Source organism: Aphis gossypii, chromosome 3 (genome assembly GCF_020184175.1).
Source record: "Aphis gossypii isolate Hap1 chromosome 3, ASM2018417v2, whole genome shotgun sequence".
Taxonomy (NCBI): domain Eukaryota; kingdom Metazoa; phylum Arthropoda; class Insecta; order Hemiptera; family Aphididae; genus Aphis; species Aphis gossypii.
In genome coordinates, this window is record NC_065532.1 from 24,354,262 (window position 1) to 24,381,292 (window position 27,031).

The window sequence follows — 27,031 nt, forward strand, 5'->3', positions numbered from 1 at the left end:
TTGTTTAATAAATTATTTTGTTTTAAAATTTAAAACGATAGTATAGGCTGACATTTTAAAAAAAAAATACTAAATTTAAGATGATTAAAATATAATATTTCAAAAAAAAAACAAGTAATACACATTACAATAGTTTTTTTTTCTTATGATTTTATGAATACAAAATACAACGAAACACTTTTTGTTATTGTGTTCTCGTGTGAATTTATAAATTTATTTGATTTTTTTATTCGTACTAAATGAAAAAATCAATTTCTTATATGTTGTTAAACTCGTAAAATATTATATACACGTTCAACCACTGGTTATTCATAACATTTATTTTGTACTTATACTTAAGACTTACTTTATAACATCATATGTGTAATGTATATAATAAAATAAAATATTAACGAAATTTAAAAATAAAAATATATATTTAAATAACTAATTGAAAATATTAATCATAATATATTACAATTTGCAGAACAATATAGTCCTAAAATTGAATACAGGTAAAAATGTATTGCTTAGATTGGGTATCGTTATGTAATTGCTAGTGCTGCAACTAGTGAAAGTGCTGGGAGCACCCACAAAGAGGCCTTATAATTTCAAGAAAGGGCTCTCAAAACTTCATTACTAAATTATTTGCATATAAAATTTGATCTATACCTAAGTCCTAAATCCCTATTTGTGGCACTGGCAATTGCTATGACATATAAATTATTTGAAAGATGGTTGATTATACGATTATGTTAGTGGATTTTTCGAAAATAAACTTTAACAACCAATCATTAGACATCAATAATTATATTATTAGCTAAATGCATAGAATTGAATAAAAGTCTTACATATTTGAAAAAAAAAATCATTTATTCAATTTTCCTACAATAACATTATACAAAAAATAAAGAAATTTTTTTTTTTTTTTTTAATATATGTAATCCTCGCCAGCAAAAGCAATTGGGGTAAAAAATATAATCTATTACGTTACCTATACATACTTATTTATTTTGTTTTTATAATATTTAACGTATTGAAGAGCAATTAGATATACCAAGTATGTAATATTTCCTTAATTTGTATAGCTTAAGATAATGAAAACATAAACAGTGACAAATAATTATATAATTATTTTGTGATTTACAGTAATATACAATTTAAAATAGCCGTTTATAACACAGAACTTGGTTAGACCGTTTTATATAATACTTGACGCTATGATAAATAATAGAATATTTAAAATAATAATAGAATATATACTATATTAATAAAACTAATCAAAGTTTATTTAATTTCAAACTAAAAACTAAAGGTCTTTAAAGATTTTTAAATATTATTTAAATTATTCAAACCAATATAATAGTGTTTCAATATTAATTCACAACAATACGGTTTTATTGAATAATAATAATAAAAACAATTTTTAAGGTTATTAATCATCTTACGTGGATAGTTTGATTTGAAAGTAATAAACATACCTAAAAAATTTATTGATTGATTGTCATTAATTGTATATGTATATATTTAATGTACTATGATAATCATACTACATTAACATATTATAAAGATAATCAAATTGTATTTTTTTAATTAGAAATGATTTATTTTATTTGGTATTATGATTAATTATAATATCAAAACTAAGTATATTTAAGATATAGCAACTGAGAAATTAACAATTAAACGCAGATAAATAATAAAGTATACAAATAGATAATTAAAAATAATATATATATATATATATATTGTATTGATTGTTTATCAATAATATTATAACAACTTTATAAAATGTTTAATTTTATAATATTGATAAGTAATAACTCTCACATGCTGGTGATGCACAAATAGAGTGAATTTAGATATTATATGGTTATGGAAATATATTATATTTATAGTCTTATGATAGAGTAAAATATTCCTATTATATTTTTGTTATGTGAACAACAGTATGATAGTGGTTAAAATGTTAACATGTTTTTACATGTGTGATTTCTACAGTGAATGTTGTACACTTCGTGAATTATATAATGTAGCATGTACTGTAATCCATCTACTTTATAAAGACAAATTGTAAAGTTTGCGATGTGTACAGAAATCGCTGTACACATTGCAAAATGTATGACGCCAAACTTATAATGTGTACCTAACATTTTATACATACTATTGAAATGTTCATGTATTTTTTTTCATAAAATGTATTTATATTGAGTATAAGTTAGAAAAATATTTTTAAAATCGTTACGATTCGTACTGTATAAATGTTATCAATTATCATCTATAAGTTCTCCACTATTACATGGTTAATATAATGCATAAATAACTCTGCAACGAGAATCGTAGAGAAACACATACACACACACACACACACACACACACACACACACACACACACACACACACATATATATATATTAAATAAACCTCAACAATACGTATATAGATATATATAATATTATGTACCAATACACCCAATATACGTTTATTATAGATTCCATTTATGCTGTACATATTGGTGCTGTACGATAATATAATAATGGAGTGTGTACGTCACATGTCTGGGAATACAATACAATGGTATTTAATGAACATATGCGTTCAACCAAGTAGTTTCCAATTACAAATGCATTGTGTATCCCAATGTTTAAAATTTAATAACATAATTGTAAGTGCGTGAAAACGTCCTCCACTGTTGTTAGTAGCAATATTTAACATGTACCTACAACATATTATATACACAAACTACACATTATCGATATCTTTTTTTTTTTTTTTTGTAAAAGTCATAATAATATAATAGATTTTAGTGGTGAATAAGGTGAATGATTTGATTTGTTGACCGTGGTCAATTAATAATGATGCTTCTATATGATCCATTCTAATAAAATCAAACTCTATAATCTTTTTCTTCCCAACACAATCACCGCCTATCACGAACACAAAAAAAAAAAAAAACTTTCATCGCGAACAACCGTTTTGATGCTTTTACCACCACAGAACATCCTATTTTTGTAGACAATTACAATATTGTTACCTCATCAGAAACTAAAAATCAGGGATAGTTAAAAACAGCCAACAATATTATACCAAAAATTATTTTAACTTCTACGTATATTAAAGGCATCCCCGCCTATATACCTAATGTGACAACTAATCAAATTTACAACTTTAAGGATATCATTGACTTGGGCAGTTCATTTTGTAAATCAAACTTAAATCTATTCATCTTAAAATTCAAAAAGCAGGTATAATAACGTATCAACTATAAAATGACGAATCTCTGAGGGTTATTTTCAAAAATCTTCATTCGTAATTTCCAGAAGCTGGTCTGTATCAGCAAGATTTACGATGTGTGATTTAATCAATACTGATTAAAGTGATTCAAAATTTTTTGATGCCATATAATATAGGTAATACTATTTTTTATATGCGATGACATTTTTAAGCTATTTATATTAATTTAGATACAATTCTACTGTGTACACTAAACTGACTATTATAAGATTTCTAATAATAATAATGTATTACATAACAAATAACTAATTATTATTTACTTAATAACAAATATATATATATATATTAAAGTAAGTGATATATTTGATAAAATCAATTCAATATACGGTATTTCTAATCTAATAAAAAAAAAATAATAATAAAATGATATTAACCAGAATTATTGGTATTTAAAATAAAAATATACTTATATATTCTAATATGTATATTTACTTACTTATAAAAACAAAATAGGTTAGTATAGTTTTTAAAAACTTTGAACTAGAAAAATATTTTGAAAAAATATAATAAATAACAGCTTATATATTTTAACGTATTTTTTTAATTTCTCTATTTATCAACAGCATTACAAAATGTCTTTATAGTCGGATATAAATAGTGGGTAATGCAAAACATGTCCATTCATCATTTCTTCTTATTGAAATATTGTATTTGTGATGGTCATTTTCTGAAAAACTCGAGAACTCTCGAGTTTTGAGACTGACTCTATTTGATGATTTACGTAGTATAAAGTAAAAATAATTTTGTATGAACTCTAATAAAAATTTGATATTAAAAACAAAAAGTACCTATTGAACATACTGTTTGTAAATTAAATATATGTATTAAAAACACGACCCTAATATTTAATGTAATATTAAAAATATCTTTAAGATGGTATTGAAGCATTTTAAGAATTAATCCATTGCCAATATTTGTTGCAAAATTTTAATCAAAAATGCAAAAATTATACAGACATTTTAAATAAATAATATTTTTAACGGATAGCCGGTGAGTGCAAACGAGTTAAAAATGTAAATTTTAAGTTTATATTTTAAAAAAACGTAAAAAAAAAAATGATTACACTTCTTCTATATTTGCTCGAGAATGATTTATTTCATGAAATGCATTTTTAATTTATTTAGTGTATATATAATGCACGTTATCTACATAATCCATTTAAAATATTTACTATTATTATTGGATTTGGTTAGGTTACTATCTTGTATAAACAAGGCTATACATAACATTTAATTATTTATATTAGGTATGCTCTACGATTATCTGAATTATGATAAATATTGTACTATAGAACATATTATTATATATGAGCAAAAGTGAAATCATAAATAATTACAACTATACCGCACATCCTATGTAGAGAAACTTATTATCGTGAAAATGTTATAATTAAAATGAAATGAATGCATATCACTGGGCTATCTAATAACAACACTAGTAGTAATAGTAAGATTATATTGCAAGATCGTATTAAGTTATGGAGTGTAACGTACACAAACAGACAAAATAAAATAAAGTGACTCCATATAAAAACAGTGTGTACCACAATTTCCTCTGTCGAGAACACAAAATTATCTGTCTATTTTATGCATTCTATTTTCATTTTGAACAATAATTTGCCAAGTTTAATTAAAATTACACGATCAAAATTATTTGCCAAATTAATAATTCAAGTACTATATAAATAATAATAATATATATTTTTTTATTATTTATTTATTTATAGTATATATATTATATACATGATAGTTCGTACAATGAAACATATGTTATACCTACGGCTTATTAAATTTTAATAAATATATTTTATATGTTGATAAAATAATTTACACATCTCAATTTATACATATATAGTCACTTTTTATAATATTATGATAAATAATAAAAGAATTTGTTTCTTAAATGGAAGTTGTTAATACAATTTGATCGTTGAAAATGGTTTTTAATTAGGTCAACATTGTGGGTTTAAAATATTAATATTATATTAGCTGAGTAAAAATCGAGGCGTAGTATAATGTACAAAAAATTTAGTATATATAACATGTTTATATAATTTATAACACTTTTTTTATTACATTTATTTATTTTTATTTTATATTCTTTATTAACATAAGTTCCAAAAGAAAATTAGATTATATCTTTATTATTATTTTTTTTTTTTTTAAGTAGCTTGAGTTTTATTCGTATAATCGTGCAAAAAATTGCTAAATAACATAAAATCATAGTGTTCTATTGTCATGTAAATACAAACATTGTCTGAAGTAGGTATTTATAAAAAATACTTCAAACTAAGTGTATACTTCAAAATACAACAATATTAATACTAAAGTTTTATTATAAATTTGTATATAAAACATTTTATAGTATTAACATTCAGTTAGACGAAATAACACTTAAAACAATAAAGCATCATTTCTATTTAAACCAATTTATTTTATTTAATATATTTTAACAAAAAGGATGTCAGTACACTACATTTTTTTATTTCTAATCTATGCAAAATGTTTTCTGATCTTCGATATGCTACATTATATGACCATTTTTTAATTCTATTAATTTATATACTCAAACAATCATAACTTAAAAATAATTGAAAAAACCAAAAATCGATGTATCTACTAACGCATACAATGCTTCTGACTTAAAGATTGATAATAGGTTAATTTATTCTTATCTTAAATGTAATACATCATACCAATACAAAGTTAAAATATGCATGAGTTAGAGAGATAAATAAAAAAAATGATATAACGTCTTCTAAAACATACATATTTTTTGTATTTTTTTTAAAATTATAATTTTAAATATTGAATATGATTTGAATTGTTTAAAATTATTTTATTGATACAGTTTTGATTAAATTAAAACATCTGTTTTGGTGTTATTTAAAAGTTTAAAAAGAAATATTATTAAAAGTAACGTATTCTCGACAGGATCGTATTTGATTATAAGTAGATAAATTATTGAACAAGACAATACATCAAAATAATGAACTACTATTAAGTTAGGTTTGGCTTTTAATATTTGGGTGTTGTGTAGTATACATGCATTATATATTTTAATACAATTATAATAGTTGTTTTATTTTATTAATTGTATTCCATAATATAAAACAAAGAAGATAAAAATAAATAAGGTAATATCAGATTAACATTATCATACAATTTAGGAAGAACAATTTTCAAAACTGTAAAATTTATAATCGTACTTTTTTACTGAAAACAAAAATAGGAGGTAACTACTAACTATATTATTATTTTTATAATAGAACAAAATATAATGTTCATAGCCATTGTAATACGTATGTTACGTGTCATGTACAATTATATTAAATCGGGTTTTCGTTTAATGTTACTGTTTTATAACCCGTATTTTTACTAGGAGAGAAAATGAACACTTCTATTTTTTACACATTCTTTGTATTATGACGCATTTTTATTTATTTTAATAAGTTCCGGAGGGAAGACATTGAAAAAAAAAATTAGTGGGCAATGTTTTTTTATGACTTGATCTCGGGAAATTACTTTAAGTTTTAATAGAGTCACTTTTATTTTTAATTATCTTCATTGCATAAAATTAATTGTATACACTTTTGCTTAACGGGGGAAAATCGTAATTATATTTGCTAAATATTGTGAGCTGAAATCTATTTTAATATACATTATAGAATTATATTTCATGCTTTTCACTGTTGACTGTTGTATAGTAGGAAATTTATATAATATAATTGATCATACAATATAAATAGCACCTATACATTTAGTCTTTTACTTTTTATAAAAATCTTAAGTTACAGAAATACATTTATTTTTGTTTAACAAGTGTATATATCATTATATTATAATCATGATAATTGGCGATGATGCGCCCTCGATAAATATTTGTGGAGGTGATATAATATTAGTTAAGAGGATATGGAGACGTAAAAAAAGTTCGGTTTCCGATCGTTTATCTTATTTAATCGTCTGCGTGCGTAAATATGATATTTGTTATCGTTTACATTTCAAAACTGTATACGGAATATTGGCCTAAGCTTTTAAAATATACAATATATTAATATTAAATGATGTGTGTGCATATTGATTTCAGATATTCTCCGGGTAATGCCGGAAATATGCTTAGGGTAGACGATTGTGTGGTGTTAAGACGAGTATCTATGGGCGGTGGTGAAGAAAACCCAGAGCCACCAACTGAAGTAGGAAATCGTCGGACAAGTAATGGTTTGTATTAAATTGTACATATATAATAATAATAATAATTTATAATATTATACATATTATGTGAGTGTGATTTATGGTTTCTAACGACTGATTTACTAGATTGTATTATACTAAAGCTATTCGTGTGAATTAATATTTCATATCAAACAAAACGATAACATATATACATTATAGTTTGAACTTTATAGTAGGTATGTCATTAGGGTGTAAAATATTCAAAAGTCTTTCCTGGTGGAACTTTAAAACTCTAAACGTGGTCGTAATTTTAATCTAACCGAACATATTAGTATAAAACGTTTGGTACGATATTAAACAATCGTATACAATTCTCACTTAAATGGGTGGTGACAATAATTAAATTTACATTTGCTTATTTAGCTAATGGATAATATCGTTTGTGATAACAAAACGCACATAATATTATAATATATCATATAATCGTATCATATAAATAAGAAATTATTTTTTTTTCGATATTGTTTGGACATCGATATTCGTTATTTAATGGTGATAAATTCCCTATACTCAAAAATGTGTGTGAATTTAAAAATAGCGTATTTTGAAGGATATTATCTGTTGAAAATTTAAAAAATGTATTAATAAACATTTAAAAAAAAAAAAACATACATATGTGAATATTACATGTTAAGCACAATATTTAAAATTATAAAATAATATAACGTATATAATCTAAATCGTTGAAAATATAATATTATACGTAAGCTCTAAAAACCATCGTATATAATGTATACCAGCGGTTCTTAACCTGTGGTCCGCGGCCCCCTGGGGGTCCGCGACAGCCTTAATACGTCGTAATTCGTATTCAAAAAAATTGATGATGATAAGTCTACGGTATCTAAAAATTTTTCATCAGGGGACCGTGATCTACAAAAGGTTAAGAACCACTGATGTATACCTATCTAGTATTAAGAGTTTGAAATTTTACTAAAACTAAAAATAGTATATATATATATATATATATAATTAAAAAGTATTCATGTACATATTCTATATTAAGCACTCTTTGTACCTACACTCAGATGGCGATGAAAACATATTAAATATTCTATTTTCCAAAGTATTTTTGTTTAAATTAAAAGTTATTATTTATATAATAATTTGACTATAATTTCAAGTATGTATATAATTAAATTATTTTAATTATGCTAAACTTACTAAATCATATGTTTTATATTCATTTTAGTACTTAAAAATGAACTTTTGTTGCACGAAGCTGTTATAAAAAATGACCCAGATGCTGTAAAAAGAGTCATCAAAGAACCATTAGATGTAAACTCCCGAAATAATGTGAGTATACCTAAATTTTTATTTAATATTATGCATACATTTGATGAAATACTTTTTTACGTAAATCGTTCTTAAAATTAATAGTATTTTGTACTTTACGAGTCATAGCTTCATTAATATACATTAGATGAACAATATAATTGTATTTGTTAATTAATTCAAAATATTTTTAAGAAAAACACTTTTACGTTGATAATATTGGAATAACATACAGTTAATTTTGTGACTTATATCATATTCATATTATTTATATTATATTTTTTTTTTTATTAAAAACTACAATACTATTTAGTATTTTGTATATTTCTAAATATAGAGTTTATAATTTTTATTTATAGTTTATAATAATATTAAATATCAAATTATCTTATCTACGACCGTCCAGGTTATGTCCTGTATATTTTAAAATGTAAATTCCAATTCATAAGTATTAAGAAACTGTCACCGTGAAAATAAAACATTTCCCCAAATTTATATTAGTGAAAAAAGATACACTGAAAAAAAAATAACATTATAGTATCTCTGAGACATTAAAAATGTAAACGATAACGTGTTTGAAATATTTAAATATTTAAACCTTAATTTAAGAATCTTTTATATAAAACCACTATCAATTAATCAAAATATAATTTAAATTTAAATACACTTCATCGAAACAAAATACGAATTAACATTTTATACAGCATAAAATGGAATCCATTTAATAATATTATTTATTTATTACATTAAACGTCAAACGGTTATTGGAAAATACACGTAAAAGGAAATAATTACTAAAATATAAAAATTAAAAATATGTACGAGTAAGACTTTGTGTGAATTTAATATTTGTAATGTAAAATGTGGGATTATCACTTTTGTTGTTGAATGTATAGTTAAAATATGTTTATAAATTCTAAGTATATATTTTGTACAAAAATAATTCATCTAATCATACGAATTGTATAATATGATAGAAAAACAATGAACAATTTCAATTATTAACCATCACTTGAATTTTTAATGTTTATATATTAGTAGCAGTGATATATTATTATTTTCGATTATATTTGATACAATGTTATTAATCTTTAAATTTTCCGAGTATCCAGTGGTCCGCGTTTGAAACTGTTTTGGAAGTAGTGTACCGGATTTTCAATTGTTTTTATTGTTATATAAAGTCATTACACCGCGGGATACTCCATGTTGTAAAATATCTGTTGCCTTCAACAAAATATTTATTGAAATTCAATTGATTTTTTTTTATACGATACAATAGTAATTGTTAATATGTCATTATGTACCATAAATTATTATACCGAAATATTCATAAACTCAAAATTGTGAATCTCGTAATTATTGTTATAGTAATATGGCTATCAATTTTACTATTTCAGTTTTCTATTATTTTATTTTTAACGCTCATTAAGTTTTTATATAAATCAAACATTCGTGAAATTTTTAAAAGTAATAAATGTTGGTTATCAGACAAAAAATTGAAAGGCATTTATCGCATTTAATTCAATAACAATTACTATTTTCATTAACTTTTAATATACGCATTCTTTCCAGTAAAAAAAAAAAAAGAATAAATTTCAGCTTATATACCTTATTACTTTTAGCAAATAACGGATAAAATGCATTTGATTGAGTCCATATATGTCCATATGAACATAAGGGAAAATAATAAATTACCATACACAGTAATAATTAAACAATGATTATTTTAAAATATATTGTCTAAATCATAAGTAACGAAAAAAATGACACGGTTATTTTATAAAAATAAATGAATAATGAAAAAAATAAACCACATAATCCTATTTCAAACGTAAAATAAAAGAGAAATGTATTGTATTATATTTCCAAAGACAAACTCAGACTAAATCAATACAAATCTTAGTGTAATGTTCGCACGACAAACAATACCCTAACTATTAACTATTCAAAATGTAGCTTAAAAGCATATGCTAGACAACTATTAAGAACTTCCCAAAAATTTTGAAAACCCTTTTGTATAAAAGGTGGAACGAGGGTGTAGGAATAATAATCAATAACATAGTACAAAATACTATGTAGGTATATATCATAATAACATCCCAGCTATTGCCATCACACAAAAAAATAGTCGATACTTAATAATTATTTATTTACAGCGAATTATTACGACGATTATGCAATTTGCAACTATATATAATCATATAAGCTGTACAAATAATCCTTATATAATACAAGTAAATTTATAAGTATATTTAAGTAACAACATTATATTATATATAACACGTATAATTATCATAAATTAACAATTTCAGGTAATCATCGTTTCTTGATTTTATAAGAATGATTATAACCAGTGTTGAGTATAAGTAAAAAAAAAAATAAAGAAAAATATACATATAGATAATATAAAGATATAAAAATGTATTTAGTTACAATTAAATACTATTATTTTAATTCATACACTTTTATCTAGACTCATAAACAATTATGACAAAATTATATTATTATTATTATTTTTTTTTATCGATTATACGATTATAGGCACAGCGTGAATGTATACGTACATGAATAATATATAATATAACTGTTGTATTATTTAAATTATTAGATTAATATGAAAAAAATTAGGTCAGCGCACTTTGGTGGTGGATGTTTGTCCATCGTTCCTTCGGTCCTCAGACAGGATAGTGTAATTTTACTGTAGGTATTTGATTTGAATGCAATGATTGCATTCGATAAAAAACGATTCTGAGCGGACGAGTTAATCTTTTTTATTTAATTTTATTCGTTTCTATGGTGATAAACAAAGTGTTTTAAGACCTGATTAAGAACGATTTATAAAAATAGGTGATGTATACTCGTATAATTAAAATTATAATTTATAATTAGGAAATATCATAAAAATAAGAAAAAATATAAAAGAAAAGAAAAAGCTCAAAAGTGGCTTAAATGTTTTGAAAATTTTACCATGTCTAGGTAAGGACAATATAAGTAAACAACCCAAATGTCAATTTTTACGAATGTTTTTAACCGAATTACAAAAAAAAAACTCCCAAAATTAAAATATTTAGAAATAGCTCAAAAATGGCTAAAATATTCCGAAATTTAAACTTTAAAAAACAAAATCCAAAATACAACAAAAAAGGTATCTTGGTCATTTTTCATTTGAAGCAATATTTCTGGTAGAAAACATCGTCCGTAGTTATTTAATATTACAAAATCGTGATATCGTACGCTTTTTATCCTTAAACCACTTTTATTTCGAGTACCGTTTCGAAAATCCAAAAATGACTTCTCTAGAGTAACCAGCTCAAGAATATTACCTTTCAAAAAATATCCTACACTTGTACTTTTGAGCAAATTTAAGGGGAGAAAAAGTGTTTACAGAATAAAAAAGAAAAAGAAATAAACATCATTGTAAAACCAATACATTCCTCGCTCCGCTCAAAATTTAAAACCAAATAATTATTATTTTGTTCCGTCCATGCATTTCTTAAATTCATTTATAGCAATATAATTTTTATTTTGTATATATTTGTAAAAAATTCAATAGCAAAACAATGATTAAAAATATATTTATTTAAATAGTACTATGTATACAATATACAATTATACAATATTACCTATATACAATTTTTTTTTTGTTTACAGTTGTCCTCTGTAAAGAATAATATGTATACAATATTTTATAAAAAAAACCGTGTAATAAGTATTTTATCATAACTTATAATATTTATATATTATATATTTAATCCATAATACAATTATTCATAAAATGAAAAGCATTATTAATATATCAATTAAGATGAACAACAATTAGAGAATAATTGTATTTTATTTATCTGTATCACATGAATTTATATTTTGTACAGACATGATGATGAAGAATATATTATAAATAATGCTTATGAATTTATGGTATGGTATGCGAGGATACAATTATTAGAATCTGAAAACTTAATAATATTTACAAATTAAATTTTACATATATTAAGCTATAAATCATTGTAAAAATATAATGTTAAAATAATTAATAGAGTAGCACCGAAATCAAGTTACTTGTGTAAAAACAAGTTTACAATATAAACAGGTGTTGAGATGAGAAAACTGAAATGGAAATGAGAAGATAAAAAAATCAAATTCATCACGAATCCACACATTCTCGAAATTTCAGAAATATCGTCAACGATATAAGAAAAAAAACATCTACTACCAACATCTGACAAGCACAATATTATTATATACTGACGATACGAAAAGGTCCGTTGATATTCCAGACATTATGAATACAATTTAAATGCTCAGATTGAATAGACAATCCGATATTGTAAAACCGTTTATTATATTTTAATATTATGTTTAAAAAATATCAGTGTGTGCTATTTTTAAATACAGTACTAACGGTTGAGCTGTCAAAGTTAAATAGAATATAAGAAAAAAAACGATCTATATAATATACTCTTTTCATGCTCAGGTATAATACCGAATGTTTTTTTTTTCCCAATTGACATAACTACGTCCTACATATTTGTCATATATTATAAATGATTGCCGATAAATATACGATTGTAACCCATTTGTCTTTGTAAATAATATAAGCCACAATAATAATTAAGCTATTAGGATAATGTATCCAATTATTCATTAATGTTTACAATTTTTCAGAAACATCCTTGACCTTAAATATATATATTGATTATTATACTTGTTAAATTCACACGGCTTGTAAACATTATTTTATCAATATAGGCACTTTAAAAAGAAAACCACATAATTCCATGAAAAACTGAGATTTTTTTTTCTTTTTAACATAATACACTAATTTTTCTTACCTGGAGATATTTGTATTAAACTATACCTTACAAAACACATGTTATGTATCTATATGAATTTCAATTTATTATGAATAATTATGATAGCACGGCGTCTTGTGTAGGCAATTTCGCTACTTCACTGTCGTGCGTGATTTTTTGATGTTAATCCAACTTGATCAACATTTAAGCAACTAAGTTGTTTGTACCCGAGCTGTTATAATTGGATACCAATACAATGAATATATATATAAATATATCGAATACTGGCTACACTTCCACACGAATACTGAATTCAATTCTGTCACATCGCGATCACATTTTATCACCCAATTATCTGGTAGAGGGTTTAATCCAAATCATTTATGGGCATTTAAATGCCTTTATACTGGTTAGAGTACAATACTCAGCTACTTTCTAACAAAATAGCGTTTCATATTATTATATCATCCAATCAAACGTGTCGTATGAATTGAAGAATATAAAAATATTATAATTTTTGAGGTAATTTGACATCGGGGTATTCGTAATTTTATTCTGGGATGTACTTTGTTCACAAACCATGTAAAAAACAATATGGAATATATATGCGGAACACGTCTTAAAATATAAGCCAATAGTGGTTAATATATACGTCTTATTATATCCACCACTGGTAATGCAGTATAATATATTATGCGGTCAAAAAAGTTGAATTTGAATATTTTATATTACATTTTCAATCAGTTATCACGAATTACGTTTATCGTATGTTGTTTAAACGAGATATTAACCCATGTATGAAAAAAAAATATATTTGATCTAACCCTAAAGATAAAATTAACATGTGAAATAGAGTTAATATTTATAGAATTGTTATCATTGAGAGGACTGTTTTTTCTCATGTTTTACTATCATGTAATTATTTTGAAAATTATTCTCAATCACATTTGTACAATAATAATAGCTAGGACATTTAAATATAAATTTAAAATATAAATATACAGAAATATATTGTATTCAAATTCAATTTGCAGTACCTCGTTGAAAAAAAATAAAAAAATAAAAATGAATTAACTAGAATTATTTATAATGTTTCAGTTATTGAACAGTACATAGTTAACTTGTTTATTTACAGCTTTTACTATATTATTTAAATAATGTATCTTTGATATTATTTTATATTTTACATGGAATAATATATACTACGATTCTTAATTAATTTTTTTGTAAAATATTAAAATGATAATTTCATATTTATTTTTCGTTTTTAAACATATAATAACTGATTAATTTTTTAAAAAATAACAATCTGATTATTAGAGTATTTTTATATTATCATCATACTTGGTTTGTATTTTATTTGTATTGAAGTTATATAATAAAAGTACGGCTAACATTGAACAAAAAAAAAAAATTCCAATATGTCACCACTTTCAAACAACTTTAAAATATAAATTTTTATTTGTTTCATAAACTTAAAGTTTTACAATACCTACTATTTTATTGTTTTATAGATCGTTCATAGAACAAAGGAACTATTGATTTTAATAAAAATGTATTTTAGATTCAAAGTTAAGAATCGAGGAAAATATCTATTAGTCAATATTTATTTTTTTTTAATTGGCACTTTTTGGTTATATAGAAAACTCAAAATATATCATAATGTATGGAAATTATCATTAGGAAAAGAAATTTCAAGGTTGAGAATCTTTGAAGAGATACTTTTTCAATTCATTTAAATGTTTTTCTGTAATTGTAATAAAAAATATTAGTCGTTAAAAAAAATATTTAAAAATAACAAGTTTATAATTGAATTCTGGTGAAGAATTATTTTTAAATACATATATTTATTGGTTATAGATACTATGTTGCGTCTAAGCAATGATGTTTCATGAGTGATTATCATAAAACCCCTAACATATAAAAATTAATATTTACAATATTTACTTCTTTAATTATTTGAAAGTCATACAAATCTACGTAGTTAAAATAAACAAAAACATTATATTAATAATAAGTTAAAATATGAAATAATACTCCGGGAATGTGGTGGATTGTCCGTAAATTGTATAATAGAAACGATAAATGTTTTCAGTATTACATTTTTTTTTTTTATTTTACATGGTAATTTACAAAATATTGGATGAAGGGTTGCATCGGCACTGCGAAGGTTAAGTGAATGTTGTCTTACGTACGAAAAATTAAAACATGGTTTATCTATACAATTTATGGACGGGTCCAACCACCACCGCCGTGCGGCTACTGTAATGGGTAAATATTGTGCCCGGATACAGATATACTTGATTAAGTGGCTTAGAGGGGAAAAAAATGTAGAAAAGGACTTTTTTAGTGCGACATTGTTGCACTTAATTTTACCACCGTTGCCGAGACGTTGTTGCATCGTTCGTTAGACGGCTGTTTCCTTGGTTCCGACGCAGCAGCGGTGTCTTTCGGCGCCATTGGAGTAGGTTTTCTGTTCTTCAGTCTTCATAAATTTCCGTAACCTAACCGTTATAGATGTTGACAATTTAGAGGAAAAAATAAAACTGACCGATTTCACACGTAATAATAAAACTCAAACTCAAAAGTAGACTCAAAAGTCTACCTTAGCAATCCCCATTATTGGCTCCCCGGAATCCAATCTGATTATCGAAAACCGCATGCGTTTTATATGAGTTAGTGGGGTTTTTCTTTGTATTGCTGTTTAATTAATTTTTTTTTTTTGTGATTTTCATAAATTATTGAGTTTTTCAAATATGTTATTTGTGTGTGTGTGTAACATTGTTTAATATTATAGGTAGTAAAAAGGGACAATAGTCTATTATTTATATAATATACTTTAATATTGTAAAAGTTACAATTAATTAATTGTTTAATTGTTACACATTACGTGTTTTTGAAACACATACACCAGATGAAACAATAAGCTCAGTTTAGAAACTGATTGCAAAAATATTTTGACACTTATAAACAAATGTATAATATCGTGAAATTGCAAAAAGATATATTGACATTAAGACGGAAACGTCTTTAAAAACAAATTCCGTTGTTGAACATAGTATATACTTTATTATCATCTTTGCATAGGTATATGAGTATATGCTAGCAAAATGAGTTTGTATACAATGCAGGAGTACTAAAAAAAAAAATAAATAAAAATAAAAATTTTAGTTTGTGGATCAATACGCAGTGGCAACGCTTAACATGAACAGGGATCATGGGTCGGGTTTTTATGTTAAGTATCCGGTGTTTCGCATCATGATTATTCAAAGTGCGTTCGCTACAAACCGAAAACAAATTTCAAGATATAAATAAATTTCTTAGTTGAATTTTTACCAACAGTTTAAGTTTACAAAACTCATAATCTTACGGTATATAGCGAAATCGTTTATGTTAATATAAGAAATAAACTTTTTATTTTAATGCCTTAGGTACTGGGATGAGCCTTTATTGCTATTTTGCTATTTTGTGTCAAATAATAACAGGACGTTAGACATGACACTTAAGATAAATAAATACACTTAGTTATACAATAATATCAAATACAACGTGTAACTAATATTTATATTAGGTATAAACAGTTGATTCATTTATTTTTATTTTTTGGTATTCTGAACAGTTAGATTAAATAAAATGATAATATCAAGCAAATAATAATTAAAAGTAAATATTTAAGCCTATGAACAATATTGCCATTTTATCTGATAATAGATTAATTAGAATAAATTTGGAATTAGGTCATTAAAATAGGAACCAGTTTCATTGTATTGGTATAAAATAGAATAAATCAAATTATATAGAATTTTACATTTCAAAAATAGCAAAATAAGTAGGACTAAGATTTATATACTTATACAATTGTAAAATATGCATTTGGTTTATAAAAAATATATAACTAATATAAAAAAAAATATGAAATATACACTCAAAAAAAAAAAAAAAAATAACAAATGAATAAAATATTATTTTTAGCTATTAACGCTATGCAATAATATGCAAAATAAAAACTCCACAATTTACCTAATCATGAAGTGATTCGTGGACATTTCTTCTAAAACATTTTACTAAAAACATACTTTTACACATAAATCCTAGCCCTAAAAATAAGTACCCTATAAACCCTATAGATAAAAAATTTATAAAATAAATTATTATTTAGAATAGTAACTAATGAAACAATTAGTATAAGATAAAACTTTGGTTGTTATAAATTATAATTCGTAATACATAATACAGGTGATTTTTTTATCAAACAACACTCATTATTTCAAAAAGTATAGATTTTTTTTCAAATTGTTCAAATTTTTAGATACATGTTTTTCTACAGCTATATACTCGTACATTTTTAATTTTTTTCACTCGTATATTTAATAGTAAAATAAATATCAACTTTTGATTTTCAAACGGCAACTTATATTAATAATTACATAAATTAATAAAGACATTTTTTTTATGAATTTTCACGTTAAAATTTTTAATTTTCATTGATCCGTCGTCGAGTTATAGCTGCTCAAAGTTGGTTGGTTTTAGAAAGTTTTTAGATGTTATACATCAGTACTAATTAATTAGAACTGGGATTTTTATTTGTTAAGTCCAGTAGCTATTAAAGTAATGAATTCGATATCATTGATCCATAGTGTAGCGGAAAGTGGTGATAATTGATTTTATACCTGTTATTACCTGTTATAGCTTATTATCAATTGTCATATAATTATAATTAATTGGACTAAAATTACTACTATAAATACTATTATTCGCTTATCACTTATCGCTTTCGATTACCGACACCGACGATGATGCATAATAAGTCATTCTAATAATACCGATTAGTGTTTATGAAAAGCCAAAAGTTAAGAATACCCCTGTATTCTGTATTTCCGTCTAACCTATAACATTAAATTTATGAAGCAAAATAATAATCTTGCGTCCTGTATAATCACAAAACAATAATACCAATATCATAGACCTTATACTTATTACCTAGTATTAGGTTCATGTTTATGTATAATAATATGTACATATCCGAGATCTGCAAATGGCAAGCTATCATTCAGATTTCAGTTATATAATGTTTTATGATTACACGACACCTCGTGACAACTGACAACTTTACTTAACGTAGTAACTAATAACGTCTTACAGTACGCCATATTGTACAATGTAGTATGACTATTGTAGTAATCTAGTGATGCATAGTACATCAGACATCAGCATTATAATAAAATAACATGAAATAACAGTTAATATTATATTATAGTAATATGTCATGGTGTGTTGTTTATAATATATTTTATTTTGTTTATTAATTTAATTTAACATAGAAGTACCTATTTAAATTGAGATTACGCGTGTGAATTGGATACTTGGAAAGTCCTATTAAATATTGCTAAGTATTACTTATTTTGTATTTATATGTATGGTGACCAGATATAAAAATTTAAAAAAAGTACATTTTAAAATTTAGCTTCTCCTCTGTCATAATTGCCAATGCATATACCCATTTTGCCCATAATATTATCACAGACCATAAGTCATATCCTACAAAAATTTTATTTTTGTTTTTGATTATTATTATTCTCTAGGTACTAAAAAACTAATTATTTAAAATTATTATTTCAGCTCATTAAATGTGTGTCTTTATGATAACAATTCTATGAAATTTAAGTAAACTTAAACTAAAGTACCTAGCTATAAATATTTTAGTTATTTTTTAAAGGTAAAATACCAGTTGTAAAATTTGAATAAATTAATACAAAACTTTGTTAAAATGTAGATTACAATGTCATATAATTAATACTATTTTATTTTTAATTACATTAGGACTTGTTTCAAAAAATAGTATTTCTGGTCACCATATTGTTATATGTAAAAACTATAATAAATAATTTTTATTATCATTATTTTTAAACATTTTGATTTCAGTTAATACATCAGCTCTATGCAATTTGTATTACAATTTATATGGACAATTGACTTGTTAATTATTATTCCAGTCAATATGATTAATACTTTGATAATACAATCCAGTAGGCCTATAACAATGATAGTTGCTCTATAGTCAATGTCATTTCAGAAAATCTATCCCATACTAAAATTCTTCATAATAATATTCTAAAATTATTTGTATTCACTAAAAATATCCAGATGATTTGATTGATAAATTTTAAAACAATATTCCAATTTACAACTGGAAACAATAAAAATAAAAATATTGGATTTTAATATTTCAACAGGCAACAAAATTAAAAATATGGTTTGTATACTTAGTACCTACCAAGTATAAGTGAAATATTATTTAAGAATCTATTAGGTTTTTATTGTATTTTTTAGATACCTTATCAACTAAATTTGAAAGAAATGTTATCAATTGAGTCCAACCAACATTCCAGAGGAAAACTATTATCAATTATTTTGTATATAAAACTAAAAATTGTAAATGAAAAATATGTATTGTAATTTGTATGATATTTCATACATAGATTTGAATAAGGTTAAAACATGAGTTATTTAAGTTTTAAACCTAAAAGATAAATATGAAATATTATGGCTTGCTGGTGCATTGATAAGTAAAAATAGAAATTTAGGTATTGTTAAATAATTTAAGTTAATATTCTAGTATAAATCAAATAAATAATTTAAAAAAATCTTTGGGTATCTTAATATCTATGATTAATTACTATATTTAAATTGCTACTAAGTATTTATTTTTATGATTTATGATTAATTTTAATATAAAGTAGTAAAAGAACATATTGTATTTTAATTTTAAATTGTATTGTTTTACATAGCGAGATGCCAAATACTGACATTAGACATTTTGTAAAGACAGATACAGATTAGAGAAATGGGGGAGGCAATGATATTTATTAAGTAAAAAAAAAAAGATTGTGTATCAGAAACTGTTGCGTTGCCCCCTTTGTCCTCGGCTTGTACCTGCCTTTTGGTAAATGATGGTGTTGTAGCCTTTTTATTGTTAAATATTAAAAATAGTTTCTATTAAAGTAATAAACTCAAGTAATAACATTTTTTAGTAAGTAATTACAAACTTGCATATTATAATACATTTTTGATGCACAAATTAGTTCATATTCTAAAATAATTTTTTCTTAAAAACTGGGCACTTCATGAATTTCTAATTTATATTAAAATTATTAGGGCAACTTTTAAATTTTACTATTGTTTTAGATCTGGGGTTATTGAAAAATGGTTTCTAATTTCTTGAATACATAAATCATTACACATATTTTGCATAACTGCATAACGAAAATTTTGGTTTAACTGTATCATCAAGTTAGAAATAAATTTTCCATAGTCCTGGACTTAAAATGATGGTACAATTTTATAGTGGCTCATAATAATATTAATGAAATTTTAAATTCATAACGAGCCTGGTTTTTATGAAAAAAATTATTGTAGAATATGAACTTATTTGTGCATCAAAAATGTATTATATTATGCAAGTATATTATTTAACTAAAAAGTGTATCAGGTATTTTATAAAGACAATTATAAATGTATGAATGAAAATCTGATCAAAATTTAAATTATTCTGCTTCTGCAATATTGTAACTATTTTAAAAATGTAGAACATATTATATTAAATTTTACTAAAAAATGAAAAAAACATTAACTAGAATTAATAAAATATGCATTAAAAAATGTTAATATAGATATTCAATTAAAAATATGACATGTATGCAAAATATAAATTTTGAAAAAAGCTTGACCTTAGTGACATTAAAATAAGTTGTTTTCTTAAAATGTAATTGTGTTTAAAATAATTTTAACAAACTTACTTTATTTAAAGTGTATGTGAATGTTATTTTTATATGTAATCCTTTAAAATTAAAAAAAATGATTTGACAGGTTTTTTTTTAACTCCTCTGCATATTATAAAGCAAATAAATATTTGTGACTTCAACCTGTATTAATGTATATTATATTTTTAGTAAGTATGAACATGTTACAAATTCGTGTTAACTTCCATGATAACAATTAAACTGAATTAACAGTCATGTATATGCATTCTTAACTCCAAATGGATAGGATTTACCTAGTTTGTATTGAGGTAAATCATTATACATAAAAATAAATTATTTATTTTTATTTTCTCTACATGTTATTTAAAACATTAGAACTTAGTTTACTCAGTCAAATTATTTATTTTCAATTTTGTGTTTAAAATTTTGAGGTTAACATGGATTTTATAGACAATGAAAAACTAACAGTAAGTAATATAATTACCTAGATAATACATGGATCAATATTATAGTAATAAATACGCATATAATATTGTTAAAAGTAGCCATACACTTTACTGTCATAAAATATAAATTTACTTTAATTATTTAAATATTTTATATTTTATCTAACTTCAGTTTTCAATTACAACCCTTTTATATCATTTAAATGTTTACATATTATATTATATTATGGTATCGAATTAATTCTATAAAGTGCATTAAGCGGTTTTCGTTTTAATGTAAGTACCTATGTGTCGTGAATTTATTCTCATGCTGTTTATTTTTAATAAAGTAAAAAAAAAAAAGGAGAAAATTCAACCTTATAGGTTTTAGTGTCTAACTTACCATGGATAATCTGGGATAAAAGTAAACTGTATAGCATTTGACATTTTTCTTTAAACCCTTGTGGTTTTGAGAGACGCGTTGGGATCTTAAAACCGTTTCACGGATGTGCTGGTTTTCACTTTATGGGCAGTGATTTTATCTTTTATTTTCTTCTTTATTTTTATTTTATTATTATTTTAAATAATAAAATCTAAAGACACATTAAATAAATAAATTATCCACAGATTTACGAATACTAATTACAATTAATAATTTCATCTATTATTAATCATGTAATTAGATGAATTATTTATTTTGAATAATATATGTGGTATGAAAATAAATTTTCTAAATTTTTAAGTGTAAATAATGTTTTTAATTTTATTATTTTAGGTTATATTATATAGGTTTATATACATTATGTCTATGCAATATCATTTAAACATTTTTTTTTTTAGAAAAATAGATAAAAACTCCTTACTTAATCTTATTAGATTTCTTAGTTGAAACTTAAATAAAAATACCTCACTGGTTATAGGAGTATATTATACAGTAATAAAATTGAATAACATGATTTCTTTTAATATTGGTTATACTAAATCCATCTATGTTTAATATAAATAAATAAGTATTTCGTATAATGATAATTTATTATTTCAGTATGGAAGAGCGCCTATTCACTGGGCATCTTCAAGGGGAAATACTGAAATCATGGAAATGCTCATAAATGCGAAGTGTGATATTGAAGCCAAAGATAAAGTAATTAAATACATTATAATATATTATGTACATAGTATTTAAATTCTAAATTATATAGTTTATCAAAATGTACTACAAATAACAATTTTAATAATAGTATACAAAAAGTAGGTACATATATTACAATTTTAATTATATTTATTAACCTAATACGTAGTTATGTGTTGAATATAATAAATTTCAATTAGCATTATAAATACTATAATCATATAGCTTTAATAAAATATTAATACTTTTATTTTATATATTTATTTTAGTCGATAAATGATCCTGATGGCACATTTGAAATTTATTTATATAATTTTCAAATAAAAATATTTTTAATTTACAAAGGTATTATAACAAAATTAAAATAGCGTCAACCAAATTATATTTTTTAATTGAATTCATAAAATGAACTAGAAAGATTGTATAATTATAGCATAAATTCTATGAATTATCATTTGTGAAGCTGTTTTTTTTTGTTTATTGAAAGTTTGATCAAAAATAAATGTTGACATTTAAATTTAAGTTAAGTATAAGTATTTTTTATTAAAAATAATATAATCAAAACACGAGATATTATTTAAATAAATTATATTTACATTTAAAATTAAAATTAAAAAAAAAAAAAAAAACTTTAAAATTTTAATGTGTTTACTAACTAAACGGGTTATTAAAATTAAAATTGTTGTTTATTATAAGTATGTACATAGTATAGATATAGTATTACTAGGTAATAGTGTTCAATACAATAGCTTAACTGTTAATAATTTAATTTAATGATTCATATATTATCAGTATTACACCTATTAATATAATGAATAAAGTTTGTAGAATTTTCAAAATAATAATTTTAAATGATAAATGATACCTATAAAATATAACTGTACACAATTGTTATAAGCTTTTTTCGATATATACTCGGAGTGTTTATTTAAGTTATACACGCAAACTGTGTAATATTTCTGTAAAAAAAATATAATTATGGTATATTAGGTATCTGTTTTTTAATTATAAATTTTAAATCATTAACCGTGGTCCGTGAGCATATAATAGTCATACCTCTATTTTACGAAAATCTTTGATTATTACGATCCTATCGCGAAGACTGTGCAGCGCATGTTTGCCTCAAATACACTATAAGCATTAAATTACTCAATTAAAACCTTATTGTACGTGTGAAATTTAATAAATTGGTCGGTTAAAATATTTCAGTACGGGATGCGTCCGATATTAATGGCTGCTTGGCATGGCCACACGGATGCTGTCCAGATGCTTATCAACTACGGAGCGAGTGTAAACACAATAAATAAGGTGAGATTCAAAAGTCATAATAATAATAATAATAATATGCCTATGCGTATAGTACCTGTAGAACAAAATTACATTTTGACTACGTAGATTCACTCGATTGCTATGTACGTAATATTATTGTTTTGAAAAAAATTGACTTTTTTCTTCTAAATACTTAATAATAAACAAAATTTAACTAAAAATTGTTTTTATACCCAGAAAGTTATAAATTATTACTTTTGAATTTAGTAATGCGAACCGGTGTCTACCTTTTTTACTTTCCATTATTTATTTATTTATTATTAAGATGGCTTACGTTTCAAGCTATTTTCTGAATCGACCTTTTAGTGCGCAGCCTAGCGTCGTTAGAATGCTTTTTTTATTTACTTTTCAGTCAGTTCCCATAGTCGTGACGCATTCAAATTTGTAATATTCTCTGTATCCAACATGTTAATATTGCTATAAAAAATAACATTTTATACCGAAACTCGATATTCTCATCATATTTCATTTCTGAATAATTCAAATAATATATAAATAATTCTAAAAACGTATTAAAAACACTTGTACAATAATATTGATTTAAAAAAACAAATGCAATAATAAAATGAAAAATATTGTACATAATTGTAACTTGTAATTAATAAAATATCACTTGGTTATTTAACATTTTCCTTATGAAAGTAACCTCAATAAAAGAGTATAACAGTACTTTGATATATTTATCTTAGAGTGTCAATGTATATTCTTAGTTGATGTGAATGTAAAAGTGGTTCAAGTGTCATTATCTTTTCAAGCTTTAGAACGTTTGTTGATGTTATTCATTCCAGTAAAATCCTCTTCATTTTAATGGTGATGACAGATGAATTTTCTTTACGTTATCAATACTGTTTTTATAAGAAAAAATTTCATCGAATCCTTTTAGAACATTTTGTATTTTGTTTTTGAGTTTTCAAAAATGCCTAAATTCCCAATGTTTTTTATAAATTAAAATTTAAAAACAAAGATAAGTTAAATCGTGGAAAAATAAAATATTATACAGCTATGATTTAAACTTTTTATAATAATCATTTATCAATATTTATTTATTATTAGGTATTATATTATTATGTAGTATAAGTATAGCACAAACTTATATTAAATTTGTATAGTTGTTTTTTTGTTTATATATATAATTGAGTTTAATAATTCAACGATTTTAACATTTTCGATTTAATTCCAAAAAAAATAATAATCCGGACAGTTTAAGAACATTTCAATGTAACTCGAGTTATACATTTCTATACACAAAGAATTGAAAACATATTTAGATTAATGTTATTGTTTTAAATGCATTTGAATTAATTAATTATTTTTCAATGATTTATTTTAATTATTTTATACTTGGTTAAAATATTAGGTTTCAAAATCTATATAAGTTATATAAGCTCTGGCTAATAAAGTATGAAATACTTGTACACACCTTTTTTTAGACATTTTAAGTTTAATTTTTAATGGGATTAGATAATTTAAATGAAATATATGATATTTCCGTATTTTTATCTATTTAGTTGTAATTCAAAAATAAAGTATTTGTTAAGAGAATTCGTCATTTAAAATATATTTAAATTAATTAAAAATTATTTATAGCAAATTAGTGAAACTTACTAAATTATTAAATAAATTACAATGAAAATAATATGATTTTTTTTCGTTGATAAAATCTTTTATGTTTTAAATGTGTCAACTAAATTTTTGTTTTATCCATTTTATTTTTCACATATATATTTGTTTTTCATATGTGTCTCGCATGGATAAGAGTTATCTCTGTCTTTCATATTTGTGGTGCATGGAAAATTTACTTCTCGTTGGCCCAACTATAACCTATTCTTTATTCACCAATATTAAAGATTTTTTTTTTTTATGATTAATTCCAAAGAAAAAATATTGAGAGCTGTAGCCTATCAATTTTTTGTTGATACAAAAACAAAAATATTGTATTATATTTATCTACACAAATATTTTAATTAAATATGTTATTGTGTTGAAAAAAGAGAAATATAAACTAAAAACTCATCGATATTTCATTGAAAATTTTTAATATGATAATAAGTCAATCAATTTCAATATTAGTTTACCATAATGTATATGAAAAGTAAATTGGTTTTACTGAATGTACTGCATACAAAGATTAATGTAAAAATCATGTAAGTATTCGTGACTGTAAAACATTTTCTCGGATTCAAAATTATTTTGCTATATTATTCTTTACTACGGTGATATTCTTATTCGCTAAATAGTTTTAGTTTATTTAGTTTACATTTGCAAATTATTTTGTAGTTCAAAATTCATAAAATTTTTTGTATAGGTAGCTAAGAGTTGAAAATTTAATACAAGATTTTTCATAAGTTTAGCTTACAATAATTATAAAAGAACTTAAAAGTTGGTGTATTCAGGCCATTAAAACATAAACCACCTTTTTCACTAACCACTGGAAATTATATCCTAGGCTGACAAATCATCTTCGTTCAGAATCGTTTTTCGTATACAATGATAACTATCATTGCATTCAAATTTAACCTACCCTAGTCCGAGGTCAACCCCACCCCTTAATGTACAGCAGAACGGTACCCACTTGCCCACTTTTTCAATTTTTTTATATATTATGGTGATAAAAAAAAATTTACACGAGTGAATAATGTTCGTGTCAGGCCATATTATAAACTCGTTCGTTTTTGCCGAATAAATTGTAGATTGATGGAACTAACCAACTATAGTTCGAGTCATCAAAACTCTACAGGGTGTAAAATATTTGATGGTGAACATAACGCGGGCTTGCATTATTTTGCAATGTCACCATAATAAAATTGTTTATTTT

The 27,031-nt window shown here is 23.6% G+C and overlaps 1 protein-coding gene across 3 annotated transcripts in view; it reads left to right on the top strand.

Annotated features, from left to right (window-relative positions):
* LOC114130088 (ankyrin repeat and death domain-containing protein 1A-like) overlaps window positions 1-27,031 on the top strand; it is an 80,373-nt gene that overhangs the window by 19,406 nt on the left and 33,936 nt on the right. For 2 of the 3 annotated variants that reach the window (XM_050203431.1, XM_050203430.1), the window contains exons 2-5: window positions 7,363-7,493; window positions 8,698-8,801; window positions 22,801-22,899; window positions 24,097-24,195. In XM_050203431.1, the coding sequence (XP_050059388.1) occupies window positions 7,388-7,493; window positions 8,698-8,801; window positions 22,801-22,899; window positions 24,097-24,195 (408 nt within the window). In that variant the 5' untranslated portion in view covers window positions 7,363-7,387. The remainder of the gene's footprint in view (window positions 1-7,362; window positions 7,494-8,697; window positions 8,802-22,800; window positions 22,900-24,096; window positions 24,196-27,031) is intronic. The other variant, XM_050203432.1, reaches the window with a different exon arrangement.